General features: G+C 39.5%; 2 protein-coding genes across 2 annotated transcripts; both read right to left on the bottom strand.

Annotated features, from left to right (window-relative positions):
* Positions 1–1,436: 1,436 nt before the first annotated feature.
* LOC121894435 (hyaluronidase-1-like) lies at positions 1,437–5,577 on the bottom strand. The gene is made up of 4 exons (XM_042407028.1): positions 5,530–5,577; positions 4,265–5,172; positions 4,076–4,165; positions 1,437–2,256 (listed from the first exon to the last, which is right to left on the bottom strand). Exons 2-4 carry the CDS (start codon positions 5,168–5,170, stop codon positions 1,906–1,908), a joined length of 1,347 nt encoding a protein of 448 aa, XP_042262962.1. The 5' UTR covers positions 5,171–5,172; positions 5,530–5,577; the 3' UTR covers positions 1,437–1,905.
* A 554-nt stretch (positions 5,578–6,131) lies between these two features.
* Positions 6,132–8,279, bottom strand: LOC121891552 (hyaluronidase-2-like). The gene is made up of 3 exons (XM_042404122.1): positions 8,272–8,279; positions 7,760–7,784; positions 6,132–6,555 (listed from the first exon to the last, which is right to left on the bottom strand). Exons 1-3 carry the CDS (start codon positions 8,277–8,279, stop codon positions 6,229–6,231), a joined length of 360 nt encoding a protein of 119 aa, XP_042260056.1. The 3' UTR covers positions 6,132–6,228.
* Between the last annotated feature and the right edge of the window lie 3,245 nt (positions 8,280–11,524).

Consider the following 11,524-nt stretch of genomic DNA (forward strand, 5'->3'; position numbering starts at 1 on the left):
GTAAACAAAACAATTTTAATGAACCCAAGTCTATTAAAAACAACACAGCTTAAATATTATTCCTACTCAGAGGAAGACGGTGTTAGGTGGTGAGGGTGAATAAAAACTTTTTTAAAGATGAACAGACTGACAAGCAGTGTTGAATGTCAATCAGTATGAGAGCCCTGTTGTGTTCCTGAAATTATCAAGTAGCTACAGGCAAATATAGTGTTTTAGGAGAGACATAACATTTAGTCTTTAGCCTTCGAAAAACCAATTGTTTTCAGTTTGTCTGGTTCAGCAAACTAAACACTCTACTTAAAAGACCAAAATTATTTTTAAAAAGCACAGGCTGTAGATGTCTCTCCACAGCTTTCAAAAAAAGCACCTATCTCCTCCTCATTTCCTCACCATCCAGCAAACAACGATAAAGCCGGAAGTAACGGCGGGGGCCTTGTGGGAGTCTGTTCTTCCAGTCTGCCAAGCCTGTCCCAAGGGGACAGAGGAGGGAAATTACTATCAACGACACCAGTTTGGAGCGGCAGTGGCTATCAGATAAGAAGACAACATTGTACACGCCACTCGTAAATCAATCAAGGTCACCTTATGCCCTCTTTGCTCTTTTTTGTTTGATGTTAGTGGGTTTAATTCATCATGAACACTTCAGCTGCTGCAGAGTTGGGATATAAAGTTATCAGAATCTGACATACTGAGTAAAATATTGGTTTTCTTCTGAAGTTATTTGACTTTGACTCTTCTGTGATTGCTAACAGCCCAAAGCTCTGATCTTGGTGTCTCTTGCCTTTCCTCTAGTTAGCTGTCCCACAACACCACCTGCTGGTCATGAGCCTAAAAACAAATATCTATAATAAAAGTTGGTTATCTTCAGTGGTAGAAGTACTCATATCTCAAGTTAAGGTATGGATGATCACTATTTTAGTGAAGGTCCTACATTCAAGATTTTACTTACATAAATGTTCAAAAGTATTTCATTACCAAATTAAGTGGTGTTTAGTTGAAAACTAAAATCCCAACATACTGTTGTTACAATTTACATTAAAGACCTGCTCCAGACATATTTTTAGATGTAAAAATACTCTGCTTGGAATAATAATTTGTGTTTGTGTTTCCCTAAAATTAAATCTTCCCATTCTCCCTCACTGAAAGAACAGATGATCTATGAATATGCAAAACAATATTGTTTCAAAAGTTTAACTACTGGATGACTTGATGTCTCCCTCTTCTCTGTGAAGTCCATTCTCAGTGTTTGTGCACTGGAGGCTTCAAGTTTCCATACTTGCCACAGATATAAGTTGCATTTTGAACCGTGATTGTTATCCAAACTGGTAGTGATGTCACAAATTCATGCTCATCCAAAGACGAATTAAACTCAGTTTTAAGGTGAGCTGAATGTGAAAACAGCCTTTTAGTGTCAAAGTGAAGCTCAAACATCCAAGTGAAGTAACAATAAGTAAAACTTTATTTTCATTGAAAGTTTCAGACTGATTTCTGGAACTCAAATAGTAACAAGATTTGACACATTTTTTTTCATTGAATAATTCATTCTTCATTTATTATAGTACATGCTATGAAAAGTAGAAATTAGTCTACAAGCTTTGTAAATTAGTGATTTGTTTTAAAAGAAAAGGTCAACAAACAACATTAATTCATATGAATTAGGAAAAAAACATAGAAGTATTCGATAAGAAAACACATTGGTCAAAGATTTGGAAATTTGCATTCACAGCAGACCACATGCCACAGAACGAGCCCCAGTCTACTTCTGGAGTGGTTCATTCAATCAATATCATTCAATCAAATCAATCAATCAATAAATCAAGTTTATTTGTCATCATATAGGGTACAATCACAGTAATCTTTACACTTACAAAGATTTGAATGCTATTTATTGGACTAATACTGTCATTAGACTTTCTGCGAGAAAAATGCTTTGCCCTTATTTAGCTTGGAGCAGCTCTCCCCACCCCACCCGGAGTAACACTTGCACTGAAACTGAGACTTCATGCGTGTTACGTCATTTGTCCTCATCTGCCCGAGCACCCTGTAGTGTGGTCCCCCTACTGGTTTCTTCTCAGTCACAACTGTCCACATGGCAGGATCGAGGTGGAGGTAGGTACTTGATGTTGGGTTCCTCCTCTCGCATCTTCCCTTTGAGGAACACAAGGTCTGACTGCAAAGAGCAGCTGCTGATGTTACATTAACCAGGTAGGGACCCAGAGTCTGGTCGATGAAAGACTTGACAGCTTCACAAGAATCCTGAGAGAAGAAAAGAAACAGGGGACAGTAAACAGGTGATGCTCCAAAGCATTAGTGGACTCGGGGGGGCAAAAAAATACTGTGAAATTTCCCTCTAAGGTGCCAGCACAGTATAGCAAACATGATAAAATGCCCTCTAATGTGCCTGCATAAAGGAGAAAACATACCAATGTTATGTAATCGCTGTCTCAGTTATGGGTAAATCAGAATGAAGGGCCCTAGAGCGCCTCTATATGTGACAGTCTGGAATGAAGTGCCCTCATGGGTACACTTTTAGTAGATGAAAATGTGATAGTGCCCTGTAAAGTACCCCCCAAGATGTAATACAGCGCCCTATGAGTTGCCGTTGTAACAGGGTGAGTTGACAGTTCTGTATTGGTGCCCTTCTAGTGAACAAAAAAAGTGGAAAAGGTGCCATTTAGGGCTCCCCTAAGTCTAACATACAGAAGTGCAGAATTGGGTGCCATTTCAATCAAAGAAAAAACATGATGAAGTGGATTCTAGGGTGTACTACTCACTAGTTTGCTCAGTCACACCCCCTTTAGATTGTTCTGTTGTCTTTGGGTCAGTGCAGCTGTAACCTTGATACTATGACATTTTGTGAGGTAGGTCACATAGCAAGGCAACTGAAATGAATCTATTAATTAAATATTATTAAGGATGCATTACTAATGTTTGTAGACTGTATTTTCTAAATTGGTTTTATGTTTAGGCCTGTCCAAAGCTGTATGACATGCTAAACAATGTGATAAATGGACAGTAGCTAGCGAGTTAGATATGTACTCAGTCATCTATATACTAAATATTTGGTACAAATATGATTGTCAAGCACCACTACAAACAAAGCACAAATCTTTGGAGTAAACATACTCACTGAAATCAAACTGAAGGGACGGAAAATAGGAACGATCTAAGAGCCTAATATGATTGATCCAATTTATTTTAGGATGCACATTATTTTATTTTTAAATGCAGCCCTTATTTTACTATTATTACTAAATTACTGCCTATTATTTATATCATCTGTGTATAATAGAATGTTTCTTTCATGTTGTTGGTGTATATACTCATTCACACCTCACACCAACTGTATTAATTTTTCTATGTGTTGAAGTAGCGGCCGGAGGCCAAGATATTGGCCTGTTCTTAACAGGCATGTTTTGAACGGTCACTGCACTAGTTATATAAAAAAGAGCAATGGTGAGATGTCATGTGACTCACTTTACAGCATGTGAGAAAAGCACATTTAGTCTAAATGTCTAATTCTGAGAGGTTCAGTGTGAGCAATTAAAACACATTACACAATTATTCTCCAAATGTTTTTGGCTATCTTGCCTTCATCTAGTTGGTGTCTGTGACATGTGACTGATATATCACTATAGATAATAAGTACACAAAACAATATTATTGTCTGCTTTCTGAGTACTTTTCACAAAATACAGTTTTTTATCTAAAGAAATTTTAAAGAGGAATATGAAGGACTTTACAATACAACCAACTTTTTAAAAGGCTCAAGCACAGTATATTTAAATGTCTTCCATCTCTTCATACTTCATACTCTTCATACACTAATTTCCAAAAATCGTCAGCATCATTTAGTGCAAAATTCCTGGTGTACTGCAGTTGTGCAATGTGTTTTAATTCTGAAACTTTTTGTATGACTTTTATCTACAGTATGACAGTTTCTAAAGTTTTCACACTGCTGTGTAGGGAGATTTCAGTATCAAATGATACTGTGTGCATGGTTGCTGTATTAGAGCAAAAAAATTATCAGATCATCTTAAGAGTTAATGAGTCAGAGTTGTTATTATTGGTGTACCTTAGATTCCGAGTAGGTGCTGTCGCCCCAGAGCACTATCCCTGCAGTCCCTAAAGCAGCACTCTCTCCGATGGTGTATTCCAGGTGCTCCTGCAGGAGGGAAAAACAAGAGGTAAGCAGAAGATTCAAACAAATCCATGACAATCCAATAACTGCCTGGAGTTAAAAAAAAAAACTTGTGCTTCTTGCCTGAGAGAGGAAATCTAGTGAATAGGTGTAAACAAAGCGAGAGTATGGGAAAATAGGTGGTGTTGATTGAGTTGCCTTAGCCGCTACTCTCTTGGCCTCCAGGATGCGATGTTGAGTGTAGAGGAGCACATCTTTGCCAAGGCCACTCAGCTTGAGGCTGAGGTAGATATCAGGATACAGAGCTGAGGAGGTGTCCCACAGCCAGAACAGCTCATCATTCCTCTTCAGCTCTATAGGTGGACACTCTCCTGTGTATTTTGTGCTTTGGTCATAGTGGTTGTAGCAGTTGGGAAAACCATAGAAACCCCACAACCCATTTGGCCTTTCCTTCTGCCCCAGCTTCAGAGTTTCCTCCATGATTTTCCTCCCTGCCTCCTCAAACTCTACCCGGGCTGCAGCTTCTATCTGTGCAGGACTCCAGTCTGGGTGCTTGGCCCTTACTAGTTCTTCCGATCCCTCCTTGTACACCTTCATACCGGACCAGTTTCTCTCCCACACAGGTCTCCAGCTCTCCCAGTCCACTACAGCAAGGCCATGGAAATCCCTGTCAGGGATATCTGTCTGGATATCGATAGAGGCAGCTCTAAGATGCTTGGCAAGACTGGCGTTCTGTGGCACCCCACCATTAATAGCCACCCCTTGGCTATTGTACTTGGGATACAGACCAAGCTTGTTTTCGTAAAAGAGCGTTATTTTTTCACCCATAAAGATTTGATTTTGGTTCTGAATGATGCTAAATGTTCCCAAGTTGAGGTCCACACCATATTTAGAGAGGCAGTGGGCACTAGGGGCATTCCACACACTGAAGAAAGGCAACTTGGAAATTGGTGATGCTGCTTCCTGCAGGCCTGAAACAAGGCTGATCGTATTTAAGAACAGCAGCAAGCCGGGATGAAAGAAAGCCATCCCTGCAAAGAAGGAAAGACAGCACAGCTTATATCACTGCTGATATCACTGAATTACGGTGTTGTGAAACTTTGAGATGATATTGCAAAATTGTGCTGTGCATTTAAGATTTTTTAAAGTTGTGAGGCAACTAGAGTATCAAAAAACAAAATTCAAAGCAAATCAGGTCGACTTTCAGAATGTGTAAGACTTTTGACCTAATATTCTGTTTTCTTCATCTATTAAACCTGCAAAATTTTCTAGTTAACCACAAATGTTGTGGTGTGGCTATACTGGAATAAAGTTATATGTTATAATGTAATATAGTGTGTAAAAAGGAAAGTGCAAATGGCTTTTAGACAAAATCATAAACAACTTACCGGACAACTGGATGAGGATTTTGCTTTGTGGTCTGAACTTGTAGGAAAACAGCCAGTAGTCTCCTGAAAACAGAAGTGCGCTCTGGGATTTCCAACACTCAATAAGAAGTGCATGCAGGTTTTCCAGCAACCAATTAGATGTGCCGACAGGATTTTTAAGGTGCCAGCACAATAGAGCAAACATGATAAGATGCCCTCTAAGGTGCCAGCACAATAGAGCAAACATGATAAGATGCCCTCTAAGGTGCCAGCACAGTAGAGCAAACATGATAAGATGCCCTCTAAGGTGCCAGCACAGTAGAGCAAACATGATAAGATGCCCTCTAAGGTGCCCACATAGTAGAGCAAACATGATAAAATGCCACCTAAGGTGCCCCCACAGTACAGCAAACATGATAAAATGCCGTCTAATGTGCCCACATTCGATATTCTATAATCTATTCATTCTATTCGATAAGAAAATACATTGGTCAAATATTTGAAAATTTGCATTCACAGCAGACCACATGCCACAGAACGAGCCCCAGTCTACTTCTGTAGTGGTTCATTCTTTAATCAATCAATCAATCAATCAATCAATCAATCAATCAATCATGTTTATGAAGTACAATCACAGTGAACACTTACACTTACAAATACTTGAATGCTATTTATTGGACTAATACTGTCATTAGATTTTCCCCTGTGAGAAAAAATCTTTTATCCCTTTTTCGGCTTGGAGCAGCTCTCCCCACACCACCCGGAGTAACACTTGCACTGAAACTGAGACTTCATGCGTGTTACGTCATTTGTCCTCATCTGCCCGAGCACCCTGTAGTGTGGTCCCCCTACTGGTTTCTTCTCAGTCACCACCTTCCACACATCAAGGTCGAGGTGGAGGGAAGTCCTTGATGTTGGGTTCCTCCTCCCGCATCTTCCCTTTGAGGAACACAAAGCCTGACTGCAAAGAGCAGCTGCTGATGTTACATTCACCAGGTAGGGACCCAGAGTCTGGTCGATGTAAGACTTGACAACTTCACAAGTAGCCTGAGAAAAGAAAAGAAACAGGGGACAGTAAACAGGTGATGCTTCAAAGCATTAGTGGACTTGAGGGACAAAAATATACCATGAAAGTGCCCTCTAAGGTGCCAGCACAGTACAGCAAACATGATAAAATGCCCTCTAAGGTGCCAGCACAGTACAGCAAACATGATAAAATGCCATCTAATGTGCCCGCATAAAGGAGAAAACATACCAATGTTATGTAATTGCTGTCTCAGTTATGGGTAAATCAGGATGAAGGGCCCTAGAGCACCTCTATATGTGACAGTCTGGACTGAAGTGCCCTCGTGGGTACACTTTTAGTAGATGAAAATGTGATAGTGCCCTGTAAAGTACCCCCCAAGATGTAATGGAGTGCCCTATGAGTTGCCGTTGTAACAGGGTGAGTTGACGGCTCTGTATTGGTGCCCTTCTAGTGAACAAAAAAAGTGGAAAAGGTGCCATTTAGGGTTCCCCTATGTCTAACATACAGAAGTGCAGAATTGGGTGCCATTTCAATCAAAGAAAAAACATGGTGAAGTGCCCTCTAGGTTGCACAGTATTGGAGAAAAACAAGCGGGTAGCTCCCAGTCTGAGAAGTGAAGCCAATGCGAAAGTGCCTTAAACCTGCATTCTCTCTAATGGCCAAAGGGGGGCAACTCCACTGGTTGCAAAAGGAAGTCTGATTGTATGGAAGTCTATGAGAAAATGACCTTACTTATCACTTGATTTATTACCTCATTAAACACTTTCCTAATGAGTTTATGGTCGCAAACGCTAGTCTCAAGTCTTCTTCAATACAGCATGATGTTCATTTTGTAAATTATGGTCCCATTTAGAGTAAAATAGATGATAAAGTAAGGTATGCTTTATGGCGTGGCTACCTTGTGATTGACAAGCCGCTACCACTAAGACAATGTTGATAATGTAACATAACCATAGCATAACCCCAGATTCGCAGAGTATAGGCATAGCTGCCACTATTTCACAGTGTGTTTTCAGTTCATGAAAGTTAATTGTAACATTTTGGTCGCCTAAAAAAAGTCTTGTTGAGTGTTTGGTTGTGATAAAAGACCCTCTAAGGAATCGGCTGTTCCGTTTTTCCAGAAAGTACATTTAGTTTCAATGGTTTTAGGCCTGTTTTTCACTAGCAGAAATTAGCATTAGCATTGTCACAGTTAACCATAGGCTGTAAATGCACCGTGCTAACCAAGCTAGCAGCTAGCACCAGGGTCAGCTCCACCCTCTCATCCAAATATGGTCACTTCTGGCTCCAAAAATCAAAGATGGCGAAAGTCAAATTGCTAAACTGAAGGCTTCAAAACAGCGGTCCACAAACCAATGGGTGACACCACGGTGACTACATCCATATTTTTAGATATGGACGTCTATGGAGAAAAACATGGTGAAGTAACCTATAGGGTGTAATACTCACTAATGTGCTGAGTCACGCCCCCTTTAGGTTGTTCTATTGTTTTTGGGTTAGTGTAGTCTAAGCTGTAACCTTGATGATATGACAGTGTGTGAGGTAGGTCGCATATGAAGGCTTTTTTGCAATTAAAAGGAGTCTATGGATTAAATATTATTAAGGATGCATTACTAATGCATGTAGACCGTATTTTCTAAATCGGTTTTATGTTTAGGCCTGTCCAAAGCTGTATAACACGCTGAACAATGTGCTAGATGGATAGTAGCTAGCTAGATAGCTAGTTAGATATGTACGTAGTCATCTCTATACTAAATATTTGGTACAAACTGTAAATCAAATTTGTGGTGTAGTAAACCCTTAAAAGTAAATCAGAGTATTCTTCTAGGTTTTCCAGCAACCAGTTAGATGTGCCCACAGAATTTCTAAAAATCAATCATGAGAGACATGCAGATCATTTTATGGAGGAGTCAGAAAATCACAGGCAAGTTAAAACCTCATTCACTCATACTATATTTCACTAACAGTTTATTTTTAGTAAAATATGTAAATATAAAGGAAGGTTAAAGAGTTTGAGCAAACTTGACCTGGAAAAACTGAGTAGCCTTTACAGCTCTACTCTGAATGACTGTCAAGCAAGCCATAATGAACTCTTCCTCCTCCAAATGTAAATGTATGCCTCCTTCAACTCTTAAAAGTAGTAAAAAATCACTCTTGGCTTAACAGCACCCAACAATTAAATGAGGAGGGGGGTATGAGGCTGGAGCCATGCAACATGTGTCCTTCCCTAGGACAAGCTGGCTTTGCTTCCCCTCAGTAGCCAATGGTGACATGATTTCCCCTCCTCAGCTAAACTTTAATCATCTGCAAACAGCAAAACCATATTTGTGTAATCTTTTTGGTGTATCTCAAAAAGAGAAATACACAAGGAGCTGAACAAAGACGTTTATTTACTTTGGCAATAGTCAGATTTGAGAAAACAGCACACAGAGTCAGTGAAATTGTGGAAGAAATCTGCTTCTTACATCGTTTGTGCTTCTGAAGTCAAATTGCCGCTGAAACATGAGGCTGTTATTTTTAGCAACACCTAAAAATACATTCAAATAAATAGTAATACTGTAATTGCCTCAATAAAAACATCTGATGTCAGAGAGAGGTCGTAGTGATGGCATTTTAAATATATTGTGCTATTACCAGAGCATCAAATCCCCTTTTAACACACAGCAACTGATACACATCCACTCATTCATCACATTTCCACCCAAAAAAACCTCTTCTCTGTGAGAAACAGGGAATATGACACCTTGAGAAACAGTGACTGATAGCACAGGGGAGCGGAAACTGAGAGCAAAATGTAAACAAGGTAATGTCCAGCAAAAAACAGATTAAAAAGTATGAACAAATATAACTTTGCAATTTCCACAGTGTTTGTTAAGGAAAAATAATTTAATATACTTTAAAGCAATTGAAAGATAAAACTCCAATTTCAGTATGTAAGATACACTAACAGAGGAGCAGAGAAACAATCAGTAAGATCACACATTGCAGTATTGATGCCACGGCTTGAGATGCCGCCCCTCTTTGGTGCAGAGGGTCTGTCTGATCGCAGCCCTCTCCTTCATAGCCGCTGTAGCACTGGCACTGAAACTGGGTTTGAAAACTCATCTTCTCTGCTTCGCCAAGCTCACCGGTAACTGTCAGCTTGCCACCCTCACTGAGAACCACACAAGGTCAGGTTTAATTCATTATGAGCACTTCAGCTGCTGCAGTGTTAGGTTGAATCATTCATTATCAGAATCTGACATACTGAGTCAAATATGGTGTTTCTTCTGCAGTTATTTGACACTTCTGTGGTTACTAGGGCAGAAAGGGGGATGGGGGGAGGGGGGCGAGGTGGTAGCCATATTTAAAGATTCACACCAGTGTCAGCAAGTGTCATTTGGTAATTTTATGTCTTTTGAATTCCTCTGCGCTCTCCTTAAATGCTCACCTTGCATTCCATTCTACTTGTAATTATTTAGACCGCCAAGACACAACATTTTTTCGAATAGCTGAGCAAACTCTTATCTGTGATTTGCACAGACTTTGATTTTCTCCTAATCGCTGGTGACTTCAACATCCACATTGATAACCCAAAGGATAATTACGCTAATAAACTTACTACTTTTGGCCTATGTCAGTATGTGAAGGAGCCCACCCACTCTCAAGGACATACTCTGGACTTGATCATCACTAAGGGTCTCCATATTTCAACACTGGTCAAGGACTTGACTCTATTGGATCATTTCTGTTTATTTTTCGACTTGTTTATTACATCCAATCCACAAATCTGACAACAACCTGCGGTTGTAAAAAAAAAAAGGTAAAACCAAACTACATATACATTATAATATTTACAAAGACATGGTCCACTCTTACAACAATACAATTTGCAAAGCAAGACAAACCTTTTTCTCCAGTATCATAAACAAAAATAAAAATAATGCTTGCACTTTATTTGCAACGGTAGAGAGACTGACAAATCCTACCCTGCAAATAGCTCCTGAATGTCCCTCAGCTGATAAGTGTGATGAATTTGCTTCCTTTTTTAACAATAAAATTGACAGTATCAGACTCGACATCAGCTCTTAGCTGAACCAAACCTTCATCTTCCCAACTACACCTTTAAGGAAACCAGTCCTGATATTAGAGTTCAGCCCCATCAACAGAGATTAGAAACAGTGCAGCACCTAAATTCATCCACTTGTTCTCTTGACAGTTTTCCCACTAACTTTTTAAAAAATGTTTTTAACTCCATAGAAACTGATAACCTTAACATAGTGAATGCATCAATTCTGTCTGGCATCTTTCCCTCATCCTTGAAAACTGCAGTTGTCAAGCCCTTATTTTAAAAAAAGGCATCCTAGATACTTCTACCCTTAGGAACTTCTGACCCATCTCAAACTTACCCTTTTACGCAAAATTATAGAGAAAGCAGTTGTTAATCAGCCAACACACTGCTCAATTTTAAATGACTATTTTGATCAATTTCAATCAGGCGTTTGTGCCAATCACCACACAGGGACGGCTCTTATAAAGGACTTTAATGATATTCATTTTAATAGTGATTCAGGCAAGACATCAGTTTTAGTTCTCTTAGACCTTAGTTCAGCCTTTGATACCATCGATCACAGAATACTTTTACATAGACTAGGAAACTGGGTTGTTTTTTCTGGAACAATCTTAAAATGAATGAAAACATACTTGGAGGGCAGGGATTATTTTGTCACTATTAGGAACCATAATTCAAAATGCACGCCCTTGCCCTGCGGGGTACCTCAAGGGTCAATTCTTGGCCTGCTTCTGTTTAACCTATACATGCTCCCACTTGGCCACATCCTTCAGAACAATAACCTTGTCTACTATAGTTATGCTGATGACACTCAGATTTACTTAGCTCTCTCATCACATGACTACAGTCCTATAGAGTCATTATGCAAATGCATCGTGCAAATAAATAACTAGATGTCTCAAAACGTCTTGCAATTAAACAAAGAAAAAACAGGTAAT

Source organism: Thunnus maccoyii, chromosome 3 (assembly GCF_910596095.1).
Source record: "Thunnus maccoyii chromosome 3, fThuMac1.1, whole genome shotgun sequence".
NCBI lineage: Eukaryota > Metazoa > Chordata > Actinopteri > Scombriformes > Scombridae > Thunnus > Thunnus maccoyii.